General features: G+C 47.4%; 1 protein-coding gene across 1 annotated transcript in view; it reads right to left on the bottom strand.

Annotated features, from left to right (window-relative positions):
• The window catches only part of CSF1R (colony stimulating factor 1 receptor), a 33644-nt gene extending 15243 nt beyond the window's left edge, over nt 1-18401 (bottom strand). The window contains exons 1-9 of the mRNA XM_075009393.1: nt 18264-18401; nt 11941-12195; nt 10260-10544; nt 9452-9588; nt 8211-8370; nt 6829-7018; nt 3076-3191; nt 1301-1421; nt 354-541 (exon numbers count right to left, since the gene is read on the bottom strand). Of these exons, the coding sequence (XP_074865494.1) occupies nt 354-541; nt 1301-1421; nt 3076-3191; nt 6829-7018; nt 8211-8370; nt 9452-9588; nt 10260-10544; nt 11941-12195; nt 18264-18312 (1501 nt within the window). The 5' untranslated portion in view covers nt 18313-18401. The remainder of the gene's footprint in view (nt 1-353; nt 542-1300; nt 1422-3075; nt 3192-6828; nt 7019-8210; nt 8371-9451; nt 9589-10259; nt 10545-11940; nt 12196-18263) is intronic.

Consider the following 18401-nt stretch of genomic DNA (forward strand, 5'->3'; position numbering starts at 1 on the left):
ATATTTTAGGGAGTTGTGTGTGGCTAAAGCTCCTGATGCTGCATTTAAGATTTTTCCCATCATTCCCTCCTTCCTCCAGACAGTTCACACCCAAACTCTCCAGGTTATGGGTGGAGGCAATGAAAACTGAAGTCCTCCTCAGTACTATATTATCAGTGACGGAGGTGTGGGGAAGGCGTACTTAATTGTTTCAAGTGGATTGCTCTTTTAATGAGTTCAGTAAGAATAGTTAGCACTCTTTGGAGTGTAGTACAGGAAGACTGGGTCCCCAAAGGGCTATAGCCATCTTTAAGTTAGGCCTGAATTAAATTTATTAATTAGGTATGAATAATATGTGCTCTACTTTATCTCACCTTGAGAAGGAACTAAGCTATGTGACTGTACATCATTCCCCTCGCTGTTAATGGCCCAGCAGCAAAAGGTCAGGTTGTCCCCCAGTTCCTTAATTTGAAGGATGCTCTCTACTTCCACGTTTCCAAAGGGCTCTGTGCTTAGGATCCGTGGGCTGGTCTCATTCAGAATCAGCATTTGCTGGTCAGACCTGCAGAAATGGCAAGCCAGGAAGAGAAGACATTTCCATGGAACACACCAGCCTACAAACGGAATCTACTGCTGTAACATCCTAGAGGAGGTGGATCCAGCTGGCGAGCAAAGTGCTCTGGGATCCTACTACTGCACATTGCCCCTCCAACTTCAGAAAGAATAGATTTTCCTAAGGAAATAATTCAGTGGTGGCACCACCACCTGCATTCAGGTGCTAGAGATGATCAGCTATGCAGTGCCTCTGCCCGTGAATGGGTGCACCAAACTCGTCTCCTGCTCACTGTAGGTGCTGCGTTAGCTTGATTGTGCCAATGATCCCCATTCCTAGCAGCTTCATTACCAGGGAACAGCTCCTCATTTACATCCCTTCCCAAATGATGCTGACTTTTGAGGCAGCAGCACATGAAGCAGGTTCTCCCCAGCAGGAAGCATGTTTTAGTGTCTATTCTAGACACCACAGTTAGGAACTGGTACGCTGTTGTCTTCTGGTGTTGGAGCCACCCCAGGCCACATGCTGAAATCTACAAACTTCTGTTTTTCAAAAAGCAGAAGAATTCTTTGGTGTAATTTTGGGCAGAACTCTGCTACGCAATCCTCTATCTTTTGCACGTCTGTACTGAGCAGTTCAGCAAATGCAGATGACATCTAAGGGGAATCTTTGATTCCTGCTGCAGAGGCAGTGAAAAAAGCTGCAAGCCCCAGTATTGAGAATGCATTGCACAGTGGAAGGCACTACAGCCCTTCAGATGTTTCTCACCTGTCTGCGTGCCCAGGGCATTGGTACCACTCAATGTGTGGAGCAGGATAGCCAGTGGCTATACAGAGAAGGCTTGTGGAGTTGTTGAATGCCATCCCGACATAACGGACCTCAGGTGGGACTGAATAAGGAATGCAAAGGCATGTTAGGTATGGAACTCCTCTGAACACAGCTCTCTCTACGTTCCAATCCATTTATGTGCAATGTCAAAATGATAGGGGAAGCACATATGTGTTTGGTAGAGCGGAAAATAGCTCCTTTTGCTGTCTTGGTCTGGGCTTTGGTATTCAGGTTCTGCTCTGCCTTATGCTGTATCTTGGTAATCTATCCAGAGGACAAGGCCTGTGAGGAGAGATTTTACTGGTACATCTTCTGCTGGTGAGAGAGACCAGCTTTCCAGCTGCACAGAACACTTGTTCAAGTGTAAGCATGAACACTCAACACTCTCACCTGCAGAATGTAGCTCAGTAGAGCCGTTACTTCACCAGTTTTTGTCTTTCTAATATCCCTGAATCAACACCTCTACAACAACTCTGCTTAGCCAGAGACCAGATGGTGCAGGGGCAAGATGCTTCATGCCAACCTATGCAGAAGATCTCATTCCATAGGTCACTCGGGGCAGTGAGAATTCAATCTCCATGGCATGATGCTAACTCGTCTATAGGTCACCACCAAACTCTCATGGGGTAATAACTTTCAGGCATTCCCAACCTGGAACCAGTGACAAGGATGAAAGGTTTCCTAAATCCGGATCTGTCCCTGCCAGTTATGGATGGCAGTATTTCTGCAACCACTGCTTCGCGTGGTCTGTCATCCAGCAAGGACATGTCTTTACGGAGCATACAAATCTTTCCTATTGCTCTTGTTTGCCATCCCACAGGCCATTCCCTGCTCTGGGGCCTACCTTGTCAGTCGTGCTCACGAATGTTATGCAGTAAAGTTACAGTATTGAAGTGAACAAAAACAGATTAAATCAAAACTAGAAGCTGCAAAAGGCATGAGGCCGAAATTCACCTCTGAGAAACTGGACTTTGTAACCATGCTGTAGTTTTAACACAGTAATGGATGCAGTAAGATCTAAATCAAGAGCCCTCGTAATATAATGTAACTATATAATGATATATTTGTGCTAGTTTACATCCTAGTAATCCACCCAATGCAGGGCTGTAGAAAACTTAGCAACTTCCCTATACGCTGACTTTGCCATGTTACAGTTACTGTACCATGGAACTTGTGGGTATAACACAGAGAAATGACTCATGATCCACCATTGTAAAGAGCTAGGGTTAAAATGCCCCAGGGTTACTTGTGAAAGGGCCATTCTGGAGGTAATTATCATTGCTTTCTTGAGTGATCACCCCACAGCTGTGTTCCCTGTAAGCTGAGCACTTGGGTGGCCACCCAGGAGAGATTCCGGCAATGCTCAGCTAATTAGCAGAGTGCTCACAGCTGTCAGCATGTGTTTCTACTGGTGGTGCACATAACAAAATTTATTCTTCCCATAAATGGGAAAAATTAGAGGGAGCCCTGATCCACAGGGTTCTCTGAGGAATCATCTAGCAGCTCTGCTGTTCTCAGTGGCTACTTTGATGGTTACTGGGCCAGTTGTTTTCCAGGAACTAACTCTGTAAGCTCCTTATCTGCCAGCAGGAAGAGCAAGAACCATCTCCTTTCATCCCCTTGCTCTTCACTTGCCTGTTGGTTGTTGTGTGGATTCCATCGTCTGCTTTGCAGATTTGGCAGCGAGACAAAACAGCACAGGGCGGGTGACTTACTTTTCAGGGAGACGTTGAAGGTCACGGATGCCTGGGCCTCGGCGTTTGCCGCATGGAATGTATAGAGTCCACTCTCGTCATTTTGCAGCCGGCTCAGGGAGAGCGTGGTGTTGTACCTGGCCCCAGAGAGAATGACAGTAGTTGATGGAAGCAGTGTTACAAGTCGTACCTGGGGAAACAGAACGCTGCACAGCACTGGTGCAGGCCCGACAGGCACATTAGCAGCAGCCAGTGTGCTCCGAGCAGCAGTCCGCACCCCACCCTATGGGGAGGTTTTCAGTGGCAGGTAGCTGCTTCACCTGCAGCGAAAGTCAATGAAAATCTCCCTTCTGGACCTGAGTTCTATTGAGAGAGGGGGTGGGGGCCAGGACAGCAGTGTTATGCTCTGATCTGTTTGGGATGTGCAACAAGGACATCAGTTTTCAGCTCATCAGGCGCTAGAGAGAGGTCAGAGGAATCTTAGCATCATGCCCGGCGGTGCTTTTGTCCCAGCCTTGACCCAGGAGCCTGAGTTAGAAACACCTGCCCCTGTGCTGAGCTTTCCCCGCCCACAGCTTATCTTAGGTCTGATTTTCAAAGGGGCTGAGCACACACAGCTTCCACTGACTTCAGAGGTGATGTGGTGTAAACACACGAGGTACACAGTGACATGTAAGGCATCAGGACCTGGCAAACTGATGCCATGTAATATCAGTTGGGACTTCTGGACTGCCAGCCAACAGATGCTGAAGTCCAGTAGCTAAAGCAAAGGACAGGAAATTCAGACTCCTTGTTTTTCCTGCTCCTGGCTGTGCCACTGACTTCCTCTGTGACCCTGAGCAAATCACTTAGCCTCTCGACAAGAGGTTTGCAATGAGGCTTATAATGTGACCGTTTCTCTGGACTCAATAATCAATTCAAAGCGTGCAAGGCACTTTCATAGTAGCACCATCATCCAAGTGTAAAGAAGACAGCAGCGGTCTACTTCATAAGCTAACAGCCAGTTGGTGCTTAGCTAAGACTGTAGAGCAGACTTCCCTCTCCCTTCTCAGTACCTCTGGGTTACACCAGGGTCTGAAATGCCTTGCAAACATGGCTTGATTGAGCCCAGAGAGAGAGTCATTAATGTAATACTCACATGTGGGGAGAGGACAGGGATAGTTTTCTCTCCACACCCTCCAAAATACTGTCTTCTTCCCCACCTTCCCTGGCCTCAAGATGAAGTGAACAGTTGCCTCCTCTGTGATGTGCTTGTATTTCTCTTGCCATCCACAGTGCTGACCCAACCAAGTGATAAAACAGCATATTGGAAGGGTGCAGACTCCACAGAGGTTACAGTACACCCCTCCTGAAGGCTTGATCTACACTAGGGAATTAAGACGATTGCAGATATGCAATTCTAGCTATGGCAATTGTGTAGCTAGAATCAACTTATCTGAAATCAACTTACCAGACCGTCCGTACAGCGGGAGGTTGACGGGACAGTTTCTCCTGATGATCTCCCTTTCTTCTTGTGATACCGAGGAGTGTACGGGTTGGCTGCCAACCCCCGATAGTTTGATTTTGTGCATGTCTACTAAGCACATGAAATCAAACTCTGGAAGATTTGCCCTGACTGGGTCAATCTTCACAGTAGTATAGACATGGCCACAGATGCTGAGGAGAGTTGAAGCCTCCTGTTTGTAACTGAGAAGGATAGGGGACGGCCAGCCACATAGATTTTGAAAAGATGGATTTGCCCAAGTTATTCAGCTCATCCTGCTGTCTGTCCCCATCCCAGCAGTGTTCCTGAACCACCAGCACAGCCCCCATGACTCTGTGCGATGGAGAACACCCTCTGGAGCTACTGGTCCAGTTCCTTGTCTGGGGTAAATTTTTGTTTCTGAGAAAAAAAAGGGGAATTAGTCAGTTCTTCCCCAGTAACAGGAAGGTTCTGTATCTTTAGCAGTGCCATTGTGGTCTGGGTCAGCTCCAGCTTTCGTAGGATGCAGTTCCCAGCCAGCTTTTTTCCCCATTGCAATGGTGCCTAGCCACTCTTAATGGCCTCTAGGCATATCTCATCTGCCTCTGATCTGACTCCATCATCCGCCAGCCTGGAGGAGGACTCCATGGCTGCTGGAGGAACCAGCAGGTGAAGCTGATGTGCAAGTGGACATGGGGAAGACCACTTGGGCATGTAATCTCAGCTGAAGTCCACTGGGCCCCAAAGTCCGCTGGGACCACAGTGGAGGGGAGGGGCCATTGCTCTGACTGCTAGACCGAGTGAGGATCTGTGGAATGCAGCCCCTGGGAATGGCCAGCTCTGATGCCATACGGGACAAGCAAGCTTTCAGCTGCTGCGGCTGCCCTATCCCATTACATAGGAGTCCTAAAGCTGTGGCCCTGTTTGTCTCTGTGTCAGTTCGGATTCAGAGAAGCCACCCTGTGCTCAGTCCACATCTGCATTTTCTTTGCACCCAAACCAAAAAGTGAATGAAAGTAGCAAATGCCCTTGCTGCCTTTCTCTCTGGGACATGCAGCCCATGGCTACGTCTAGACTAGCCAAAAACTTCGAAATGGCCATGCAAATGGCCATTTCAAAGTTAACTAATGAAGTGCTGAAATACATATTCAGTGCCTCATTAGCATGCGGGTGGCTGCGGCACTTTGAAATTGATGCGCCTCGCCGCTGCATGGCTTGTCCAGACTGGGCTCCTTTTCGAAAGGACCCTGGCTACTTTGAAGTCCCCTTATTCCTATGAGCAGATGGGAATAAGGGGACTTCGAAGTAGCTGGGGTCCTTTCGAAAAGGAGCCCAGTCTGGACGAGCTGTGCCAATTTCGAAGTGCCGCGGCCACCCACATGCTAATGAGGTGCTGAATATGTATTTCAGCGCTTCATTAGTAAACTTTGAAATGGCCATTTGCATGGCCATTTCGAAGTTTTTGGCTAGTGTAGACGTGGCCCATGTCTTTTCAGTAACCGCTCATCCAGGTTCGTCATTGCTATTGCAAGTGGAGCTCAGTCAGGGAGGGTAGTGTCCTCACTCCTTTAAACTGAACAATTTTCTGCCAGACAGAGAAGTGGCTGTGTTAGTCTGTACTCCAATAAAACAAACCAGCAGAAATGTAGCACTTTAGAGACTAACAAAATGATTTATTCGGTGATGAGCTTTCGTGGGAAATCTGAAACTGCAAGTCCTGATTGAGGCTTATCCCAGACTTAGCAACTGGACGCTGAAATTGATCTGAAGAAGTGGGTCTGTCCCACAAAAGCTCATCACCGAATAAATCATTTTGTTAGTCTTTAAAGTGCTATATTTCTGCTGGTTTGTTTTATTTGTACCAGACAGTTGCCAATAGAAGGGATGTTCTATAAGGGGTGCCTGTTCCCAATGGAAAGGATATAGCAAGCGGTGTTGGAAATGCTGGTTGAAACTCCCTAATCCAGTACTTTCTGGTCTGGCAACATCAGTGGTCCAGCATGATTTTAGTTAGCCCAATGTCCATTTACAATGGGTGTGGCCAAGTTTCCTGTGATCTCATAAAGTTTGTTTCCAGCCACCAGTCCTCACTCTCCGTGTCCTGGGCTATTGGTTAGCTGTAATTTACCCCTAAATATCTTTTAAGAGCCCAGTAAACAATGGAAGTGTTGGTAATGGTGCTAAATGATAATGCCCTCCTTCAGTTCAGCAAATTCTCTGGTTTGGCACCAATCAGATCTTGAAGGTGCTGGCCTAGAAAGATTCAACCTGTACTCTGCTGATGAGCACAAAGTAGAGAGGAGATACAATACCTGTTGTTACCAGGGATCATTTGGTTATTAGCCAGGAAGCGCACAAAGTGTTTTGAAGGGTTCTCCTGTGTCCAACTCCAGTTGCTAAGTGTGGGGTAAGCCTCAATCTGGACCTGCAGTTTCAGATTTCCTCCCAGCTTTACTTCAGCATTGCTATTCTGCATGGGCAACAGACGTATATAACCTCTCTCTAAGGGAGAAAAAAAGAGCAAACACAATCAGAGGTTGTGTCTGTGGACAGGGCCTTCCACATTCAGCCCGGGCGAAAGTGGTGCCCATTTTTACTGATCTCAGTAGTCACCTGCCTTCACACCAAGATTGGTTTGGGCATACAGAAGTCTTTGCTGATCAATTCCTGGGAGGACAATGAAATGACACTGTCTCAGAGCAGTGCTGTCTTTCCTGGTGGGCTTCCAGTTGCTCTCACAGGCTGGGGCATATGCTGGTCACACTTCATATCAAGGCTCCACTGATAAAGGGTTAATAGATGTCTAATCAATTGTTACCAATTATTAGACTCCAGAAGGATAATTGGTTGTTTAGAACCATGGCTTATGACTACCTTTAACACTGGCTGCTGGTGTTCTTTTCACTGTATGTGACCTACCCTATTCATGTCTGCAGCAGGCGTATAGATCCTATGAGCCATAGATTAACATGTCCTAAACAGAGCTTTGCAAGAAAGTGTGTCCCCTACCCAGATGTTGGAGGGAACACCTGATATAGCCAGGACTTGAGAATATCTGAGTAGGTGCCAGCAGTGTTGGGACGGGGGAGGAGCTGAAAGCATTGCCCGAGTCAGCTTTGCTCAAGAGGGACGTGGCTAAACTTGCAAACTGTCTCAACAGAGCATCTACTTAGCTGAGCTGCTTCTCTCTGAACTGCAGAAGTAGCTCTTACAGCTTGCATCTATGCTAGACTTTCATTCTCTGGTGCGGATCTACTGCCGGAAAAGGACATGCAGACCCATCCTCTCCTAGTGTAGACCACACAGTCAGCTTTTGTTGTAGTGTTCCCTGGTATGACCTTGTCTGATGAATTTCTCTAGGAGGCTGTTTATTTAACTTGTAGGAAGAGTAGATCATCCCTGGCTTTGCACCTGACTGAACCAGAGACCAGATCACTCACTGGATACTGCGTCTAATTCAGTGGATAGTGGCGCCTGCCCCTTTTCCCTCAAGTCAAGACAGCTAGACTTCCCATTCCTATCCACTGTAACGTTCTGGGATTGAACCAAAAGGGGAGTCCCTACGGGCAAACTAAGGCAGGAGCAAGGCTGCAGCGTTCGATGGAAATGAATGTGGCAGGTGAGGCTGCAGTGGTGTGCATGCGCACGTGCATTTCACTCTTTCGCTGGTCTTGCCTGCTGAGGAATTACTCACCTACGACCTGGAGCACAGTTGAAGAATTACTGGATCCCACGGAATTGTTTGCTACACAGCTGTACTGCCCACTGTCTCTGACTGTCACCGCTGGAATGTACAATGTGTTGGAAATGTGATAGTTGTCGTTTGCGTAGCTATTTGTGCTACTGATGGTGACCTGCAGCCACAGGGAAGGAATGTTAGAGTGATTTGCTTGGGAGCAAAAATCAGTATTAGTGATTTACAGTGCCCTCCATTGTGTTTTCTATCCTACTAACCACATCCAAGAATTCATATGGCTAAAAGGAAGACAAGTGGAGACAAGCAGATTCAGTTCCTTGAAGTATTTGTTGCAGGTACTTGTAGCATAGATAGGCGTACAGATTTCTATACAGTTATTGTCAGCTCTTTGGTTTTGAGCAGTGTTCCCTGTAAGCTGAGCACTTGGGTGGCCACCCAGGAGCCATTCAGGTGCTGCCCAGATGATGAGCAGAACACAGCCTACAGCATGTGTTTTTACTGGTGGTGCACATTCATACATACTTTGGAGCCCATAACAAAATTTATTCCATACATGGAAGGGAAAAATCAGAGAGACCCTTGACTGTGAGCTATAGTTACATTGCATTATCTGAACAGACTGCTGTATTTTGCATGCTTGTATTATCCCCTGCATTGAAATGTTAACAACTCTAAAACAGGAACTACTATTTTTATCTAATGAAGGTTTTTGAAATGAACCCATCAAACTTTTATCCATGTATGAAAAATATTAAAATCAATCCCAAGGTATCAATGTTAAACATCAAAATCTCGCTTTCCCCTTCTTTAGGGAAGTACGTGTGCTTTGCGGGTGCTAGTTGTCAGATAAGACAGGATGTTAATGGGTTTACTTGAGGCAGGCCGGATGGGAGAAGTGGGTTTACATTTCATTTTGAAGGCACTGTGATTCATGTTCAGCCAACCTTGATAAAACAACACCCCTTTCATTCTCTAGTACAGTGAGACACCAAGCATATGACTGGCTCTTAACCATTTGTAAACTGTTGCTGCACCAAAGGAGAGAGGGAAAGGATGGCTGTGCTTAGGCTTCCAAGGGTAATATACAATGCACAGTCTAATCCCGTGCTTCAGTATTGTGCTCTGGTCAGCTGCTACCACATGGAAGACTCTGAGTCAGGAATGACTCTTCCCACCCTTGTCGTCCACTTTTTCCAGAGAGCTCACCTTCCCCCTTATGGACTTAGGCAGTGACTTACATTCTCAGCTGGATGGACCCACTTGATGTCAAATTTGTGGGAAGGAGAAATTAGATGACAGGTGAGCTGGAAACTTTCCCCCTGTATTCGCACATGGTCTTTTTGCTCCACAGTGACTGATGGCGGCTTTACTGGTGCTAAACAGAGGCAGAGATATGCAAAGATCAGTTATCTTACAGGAGCACTTAAAGGCCCCCGCATCCTTAGACTCCCCAAGGACTTGGCTGCTTAGTTCTTGCCACCATCCCCTTGAATCCTTTTGCTGCCGTTGGTATCACCATTATCACTCCCACCACCACTCCTTCCCATGCTGCCACTTTCAAGGTGGGACCATCACCAACAGGGAAGGGAATCCCTGGCTCCTCTGCAAGGCATGCCGCACCAAGGATTTGCAGCACTCCAGAAGGAAGAACAGATTTTCTTCCATGGTACTGAACAGAGAAAAGGGGCCCCTGTGAGGCTGTGGAACAGTCTCCCAGGGGAAGGGGTTAGAAACCCCATCACTAGGAGTGCTTAAAACCAGACTGGAAAAAGGCCTGGGAATACACTGTCAGATGGACTTGGGCTCTGGTCTTTAAAGACATCTGTGGGGATTAGGTGACCAAATCTCACTGAAATTCACCACTGTTCACTTCACTTCCTTTAGCTCCTTTGAAAATTCCAGCCTCCTTGGCCCTATTAGGTCCTTTCCATTTCTAACTTCTATGATCTCAAACTATCTCCCCCAATACATGCTTCTGTCTGAGCTAACAATAGTTGCCTCCTCAAGGAATGGCTGAAAGAGTTACCAGGAACCTAAACCCATTACCTTCTATAAGGATCAGTCTGATTTTCGGTGACCTCTGCACATTTCCATTGATCAGGGCCCCACATCTGTAAAATCCTTTATGCTCTTGCTGCACATTGTATATGGTTACCCCATCCTGAGCGCTGAAAGAAAACTTGGTTCCTGGTAAGACTGGAGAATTATCATCCATCAGCAGGGTAACGTTGGCCCCATACTCTGGGTCAGTGATCAGACATGGGAGCTGTGCATCACGGCCTTCTTCTACTCGGACCCTGATGCTGTGGACGTACCATACCTTCTCGGGATCTAACAATGGAATAAGACAAACCAAAGAGTGGAATCAAGCACAGTGCAGACTCTTTGGATGGGATTCCAGTCATGGGTACATTTCAGTAGAGATTCAGTGTTCTGTTGGCCATGCAGTGCTGCTTCAGGTTAAATTGCAACAGCCCATAGGTCTGCTCCCACTAATAACCCGATGGCTCTTCATTCTTTAAAGCCTAATTGGCATGTGAAATACAGGCTATGGCACCTAAGGAGAGAGAGGACGTGATTAGCAGCGTGAGTGCAGGTGTGAGAATGACTGAAAGGGGCTGCTAGAGGCAAACCAGAGACTCAGTGAAAATGACCTCTAATCAGGGCTGCTGGTTTTGTGAATAAAAAAGCGAAGTTTGAGGATGTTACCTGATTGGCTAGCAAGGAGTGTGCCAGTGAGGCACAGGGAAGGCCCTGTTATTCAAACTTTAGGACAACCACTTCATAGGCACGGCGTGACACAAGGAGGTGATATACTGCGTTCCTTCATTGAATGGGGGGACATAGCATGGTGGCTTGCAGTTCACCCTGGAGTCCTGTCCATTATGCCACCCCTGAGCTACTGCCAGCATGGGGCCCAAACTAGCAAACCCTAGGCCTGGCAATGTTTGTTCAGCAGACACCAAGAGACAGTCCCCACTGTGTGCACGAGACAGTGTTGCTCAACAACTGATCTATGGAACAGTACGAGTCCCTGAGATCTCCCTGACACAGTTTAGGAATTCCTGGTATCAGAAAGGCAGAGAGCTGCTTCATTTGAGGGCAACAGAAGCAGTAAGTGAAACTTAGGGCTTGTCTATGCAAAAAAGTTAGAGTGGGATAAGATGAGGTGTGAATTTAAAAGTATCCTAGACTGGTGTAGGTCCCAGTGAGCTCACTCCATTCAATATATGTTCTGGTATCAGAGGACCTTTTCTGCGTTAGCTTACATCAGTGGGGAGGGGGTTTAAGCAAAGCCACGTAATCCTGAAGTAGCTCTTACCTGGCATATCCAGCCCTTAGATGCACTTTTCTAGGCAATCTACAAAGCATGGCAGTAGGATTATCCCCATTTTACAGATGGGGAAACTGAGGCATTGAGCAGTGACATGACATTACTCAGCTCATCCAATAAACCAGCAGGAGGCCAGGAATATTGACACCATGTCTTCTGAGTCTTCAGTCCAGTACTCTATCCATTTGGCCACACTTTCTCCCTAGAGGTGAATAAGAGTATCTGTGTGCAGGGTGGGGAGGGAGCATACTATAGTGGAGGGGACATTCTATGCAAGTAACATGGCTTTGGGTGAACTCTACTGATATAATTAAATCGTTATAACAGGCAAAACTATCCTGTGTAGACAACCCTTAGTTGAGTACCAGTGAGTGAAGGAACGGCCTTAGCTACCTCTCACAAAGAGATGGATGGATGTGCTCTCCATGTCACCATGGTTGGTATAAACACACCGGTAGGTCCCTGTGTCCCTGTAGCTGGCTCTGGTAATACTGAGAATGTTGTCAGTGCTGTTGGTCTGCACCAGCACATTCTGTCTTGTGCCAACCCATTTCACGCTGAAATCCCCAGAGCAGTGCAAGGTTACAGCATCGTTTTTGTTCACAAGCAGGGTAGTGACATTAGGGTTGATTGTCGGAGCCGCAGAGCCTGCAAACAAGAAAGACAGGATGGGTGAACAACCAAAGTGTGTTATATCTTCACTACCCTGGAAGATCAACCTGATCAGAGTTGATGTTCTGGGGCTCGATTTCATGGGTTTGGTAGGGATGCGCTAAATGAACCTATCAGGGATCGGCATCATCTCCTGCACTCCTTACAAGACATGAGGAGTAAGGGAGGTTGATGGGAGAAACTCTCCTATCACCCTCCTCCAGTGAGGACAGCCAGCTACATCGATAGCACATAAGTCGATTGTAGCTATGCAATTGCCGTAGCTAGATCTGTGTATCTGAAATTGACTTAGTTGCTTAGTGCAAACCTGGCCTGAGGTTTGCAGGTGGTTCCTGCATTTGGGGAGGTAGAGTATGAGTGCTAGAAGTGCCTTGGAAGTGTAGGGGACACATCAGCACCTGGATAGTACTCCTGCTACCTGCTCAGCCCTGGGGCTAGACTGCAGCCTGCTCAGCCTCCTTCCCTGATGCCCTGTTCATGCCCACTACACTCCAGGCTCTGCTCAGACTCCCCCCACCCTCGACTCTTCCTGGGTAGGTGGTAAAATCTGCTCTTTCACACCGATTCGTCTGGGCTCCTGGGTTTCTATGTATGACTTTCCTAGAACTTGTTCTCTTCCTATTGATCAGGATTTTTTTGACCACAGATTTCACTGTGAGGCCATAAGTACATTACACAAATGATATGGGACGTGATCCTACTCTTGTATTTTAATCCAACAGCAGTCAAAGCAGTTTTCTTTTGTTTACTTCCTCCGTGTAGCACATTAGTGCCACTACGGGAACAGATGAGGAAAGAAACGTGCCCAATTGTTTGGTGCAGAGCTAGTTGAAAGAGCTCAAAGCACTGATAGTGTCAAAAACTATCAGGAAACTTTTAATTTCTTGGTGACAAAGTAGTGGGATTTGAAAATTACAAAATAATACAGAGTACTTTATATATATATATATATATATATATATAGACATAGATATAGTGGTTATGGAGGCCAGATTACTATCTACATGTGACAGAATATTATTCTTAGTGCTCAAAGAATTGTACAGAGGTGAGCAAACATTGCTGATCCCATTTTACAGATGTGGCAACCGAGGTACATGCAGGTTAAGTCATTTTGCCAAGATCCACCCAAGAGTAGAACCCAGTCTTTCTAACTCATAGTCCGATACCTATGCACTAGGCCAGGGTTGAGCAAATGTTTTACGCTGGCCCCCACTTTTGGTCCCTGCAATTAGCAGGTCCCCTTCTGCAACCTGAATCCAATCTAATGTAATCCAAACAGATGGAAAATTTGGTTATGTTCATAAAAAAGAAAACCCCTTTCGGAACGTGTAAAAGAATAAGTCTGTAGAATGTAAAAATGATTACTCAGGATATCAGTGTGAATACACAGACATAAAAACAGTAATGTATTTCAACATTTTTAAATGGGCTGGATGAGCCTGAGAACCAACAGCTGATCATGCTGTCCCCCCCTTATGAAATTTCATGCCCCACAAAGTGGCCTGCCCCCCACTTTGCGCATCACTGCAGTAGGCCACACGATTTCCTGGACCAGTGACCCCTAGTTGGCAACGGGGCAGACTTCAGGCCTCACTTTTAGTTGCCAGAGTTGCCTTTAAGAGACATCGTGGCATTAACTTCAACAGTTTTCATAAAGGGGAACCTGGAACCTTCTTCCACTGTCAGAGACAAACACATTTTGTTTTGTCTTGTCAGCAACTTCTTTTAGTCACTGCTTATATTTATGGCGAAGGGGGAAGTGAAAAATGAATGAGAGCTTTATGGAGAAAAAGCTGCAATGACACCCTCATGACAGGTTTTCTTCTGGGGACAGGAAACACATTGCAAATGGCTATCTGTGCTCTCAGGGGGTGGATTCTTCCCCCAATACACACGCAGCCCCTTTCCAGGGCTGGCTAGTCTTCCACTTCTGCTTTTCCTCAGACACTAACCCCTTTCCCAAGAGCTTGAAGGAACATACACTCAAGTTAAAAGAGACCCTTCCTGTACTGCCTCCTAGTATAGACATGGCCAATTCAACAGGACCTCAAGACGCAGAACCTCACAGAGCTCTTTGTGAGAACAATCAGGAAGGATGGCTTATGGAAGATTTGACATTTCTTCCCCTTGAGCTTTTTCTTGCTGGTTTTTGACTTCTTATGGAAACAGGAAGAACCCTTTTATTCCCCAAGGAGTCAGGGAAATATCCCACAATCCCTTTGAAAACCATATGTTCCATGGAGCTACAGTTTCCTGCACCCTCCTGTGCTAGGGTTCTGTAGGAAGCTATGGGAGAGGCTCTGCTTGTACACTGGTTTGTTGTACAGCCAGCAGTGTGCCTTGCTGTTTCTGTCGCACCTAATGGGGGTTTGCTTGGTAAACTCTTAGCACTGCCTGTGAGTATTAAGGCTGTGTCTACACTGCAGTCCATAGGGTTAGGACTCTATGCCCATGCAGAGACATCCCTGAGCTAGCTGTGATCAAGCGGATAAAGGAAGCACCAGGGCTAGTACCTGAATGTGAGCAGCACTGCAGGGGAGATGCGCTAGGACAGTAAATCAGCCCTTTTGCCTCCTCTGCAGTGGGCAGGAGCTCTGGCTCAGGCATCTGTTTTCCCACTGACCAGCATCGCAATTTCATATGAAGCCAGAGACTGTCACCCCTCAACTTCCTCACTTTTGACAGTAACTGCTGGCCATTGCCTTCGCCATACCACAGTTGTGTAACAATGACCTCCAGTTGCAGGATGAGGCCCATCCCCCTCTGCCATCCCAGCCCTGAGAATGAGACAGGCTCTGCCCACAGCTTGCTGTTCTTCTTGAAACTTATTTTTCCCAGGCTCTCTGTTCAGAGGCCAATGCTGGCTCCAGTGAGGTTCCAGCCTGAGAAGGCGTGGAAACCCAATGACTTCCCCAAGGATCACACAGAGACCAGCCAGATTTAAATCACCTGTTGGAAATGGATCGGATCCCCGGGCTCAGTGTCCTGCATTAGGAGCAATTCTTGAGGCACTAACTAACCAGTGTCAAATGCAGCATCCTTCAGCACCCAATCCCTCTCCCCACCCCATCACAGCTGTCCAGTCTAGGGTATTCTAATTGCCAAGAAACTCCAGTTGCCTCCAGAATCAGGAATAACCTGACAGCTGTTTCCCTGCCAGAATGTAGTCCACATTCCACCCCTTACTGCCCAGAGAAGTGACGCTCTGTGTCCTTGTCAGGAGCTCTTGAAACTGGAATAGCCCCTTGGCAAACGTATCCCAACTGCAAGATGTCAAACCCTCTGGGCTGAAGGTTCAAAAGGAGTCCTTTGGAGCCCAGTCTTCACACCCAGATGCCTTGCAAGTGTGTCCCCATCCCTCACTTGTGTATGCAGACCACCAGTCAGTGCATGAAAGTGGGGCACCCCTGTGAGATTTGGCCCTGTTTGGGAAATGGGTCCAAAGTTATTAAAATATATAGCATGCCCTAGGATGCAAAAACCACAGCCTGGTCTAGCAGGGGGCGCGGGTACAGCAATGCCAAAGGACAAGTCAAGAAACAGATTCATCGCAGACCGACTGAAAACAAAATATGACCCTCTGGAAAGGTGAGCAGGGATAAATCTGGTGCATCCAAATCTAGCCATGCTTTGGGATTTTTGGTGCTGTGGAAGTTCCGAAGAAAGATGCTAAAACTCAGCTGTCAGAAACTTCATGAGACAACATGAGGCAGCACTTCATTAGGCTAATTCTCCCCCATGGCAACTTCGAAATGTCAAACTTGGAAATGCCGGCACGTGTGTAGCCACAGCAACTTTGGAGTGCCTGCGCTACTTTGACGTGCCTTTACTCCTCAAAATTTGGGGGAGTAAAGTCACTTCAAAGTAGCACAGGCACTTTGAAGTTGCCATGGCTACATGCATGCTGGCACTTCAAAGTTTGACACTTTGAAGTTGCCTCAGGAGGGAAACACCCAGCAACACCTAATGAGATGGCTCCACTAGATGTAGATCTCTATTGTGAACGTGCCTAGGTTTCCAGAAGGGATCCTAAGAGAGTTTTTTCGGCTCCAGGAAACCTTGGCTCTCTCCAGTAACTGCCTAGTCCACATAATCCTAAAATCCCATCCTGTCCAGAGTTCCCAAACATCCCTGTCTCCCTGGGACAGTCCCAGATGCTCAGTTTCATGAAGAAACTGCACAGCTCTTTCAGGGCATGGGCCTAGCAGGGGAGGTTGTTGTTGGAGAACCTCTTCCACAATGTCATCAGTGCTTGACATGCAGAAAAACCTCAGTTCCCAGAAGGCCTCTTCCCATATTTTATTTTGCAAATGTCCAGTCTGGGCTGGAGAATCCTGCATGCTTCTCTTGGACTGAAGGGAACAGATACAGCATCCAGATCAGAACAGCTAGCATAGACTTTGCTGCGTTCCACTCCCATCCCATCCATGTTGTCTGAGTTTCTCCTTCATTTGAGAGACTTAACAATACACTTGGCCTATCCCTTCTTTGCCTGTGTTCACCATGAGTTGAGAAAGAGGGCTGAAGTGGCTTGGGCAATGTAGGGATATTTTAAAAAACCAAGATTCCTAGACAAGTCTGTGACAGGATCCCACGTGGTGCAAAACAAAAAAGAAAAGGACAAGAGATGACATTTTGAAAAAAAGCCTATCAGCAAAGCTGCTGCCATGGGACTAGATTTTAATGGAGCAAGAAATGTAGTATGGGACAGCCGTAGGTAGAAACACTGGCTCTCTAGGCGTGAGAACATCTATGCTATAGGCCTCATCAGCATAACCCCAGGGGTGCAACCCTCATACAATTTGACAACCCCTCACCGCTGTGCAGGTTACAGCACATCTGCGGGAGCCAGTGCAGGTTATTCTGCAGCTAGTCTCACATCCTCATACCAGGAGCCTGCTTTTTACACAGCCTTCCCAAGAGGAAAGCCAGCCCCCCCACTCCCTGAAGGCTTGTCCATGCTCCGCCAATAACACATCTATGGTGTCTTATAGGTTCAAAACAGTAATCCAGGCACTACTAATAGAAGGAGCCCACAGCTTCGCTCGGCTCTGTTCTGGGGCTCTGTCAGTCCTTAGCCCTCGGCTTTAACAGCAGAGGCACAAGAAATTGGATTGAGACAGGCAGATGAGCCCCTAGTGTAATTTGCAAAAGTGCCCCAGTTAGGTGCCTAACCTTGGCTGTCAGTATTTATTATCTGGATTCTCCAGTTGTCTCAGATCCCTCGTCATTGACCAGGACACCCTGTGCTAGGTGTTGTACAGGCACAGAACAAACGTTCATGGGAGTTAGATATGTAATCTGATTTCTAAACTCCACTCTCTCCCTATTTGTGTCTTCAGGCACCTCAGCAGCGTTATGAATTTGGCCCTAGGAGCCTCACATTCTCCTATAAATCCCTGATAATGCTGGCACATTGCTCTTAGCACATAGCCCTTCACTGGCGTGCAATGCAGTAAATGACCCATAACAAGCCTCCAAAGCCAACGACCCCTTACTTATTCCGTCTGTGCCTAATGAACTCTCCCGCAACTGCAGCCATTGGCCCTTGCCACAGTCTGCGAATTAAGGGCACTAACACTTCACCCCAGCCCCTCTGGGTTTGCAGGAGATGTGATCGTGAGCGGTGCTCTCCCTTCAGGGAACAGGGCTGTGTGCTCTTTGGGCCAAACCCACAGCCCACTGCTGAGTTTTCATTCCATCCTGACTCAGGCAGCAATTTCCAGGCCAGATGTGTGTCAGAAGTTGTTAGGGGCTCGAGTGCTTTTGAAAACCCCACACGGCGCCAAGTTGCGTTGTTAAGTTCTTAGACGCCTTTGAAACTCTGGCCCAGTGGCTTGAATGGGGGTGTTTCCTCGAGAAAGGATGGAGCAAAACACTCACCAAAGAGCTCGGGCTGCTTCCTATTCCTCACAATCACTTACCATTGTGCAGCGCTCCCACCCAACATGCGAGTCTCTCTCTAGCCATCCTCTATGCCAGCGCTCTCCAGCTGCCATGGGCTCCCATTGGCTCAAGGGAGTTGGCGCTATCAGACCTACCATGCCAGATGCCAGTTGCCACCAGGAGCACCAGGATGCCAGGGTCCATCTCGCCTGGGCCAAAGGTGCCTCTTCAACCCCGGTCAGGTGTGCTGTGGTGCAGGAGAAGGAACCGTGCCTCAGCGCTGTGGATCCTCT

This window comes from Carettochelys insculpta, chromosome 15, assembly GCF_033958435.1.
Source record: "Carettochelys insculpta isolate YL-2023 chromosome 15, ASM3395843v1, whole genome shotgun sequence".
Lineage (NCBI taxonomy): Eukaryota > Metazoa > Chordata > Testudines > Carettochelyidae > Carettochelys > Carettochelys insculpta.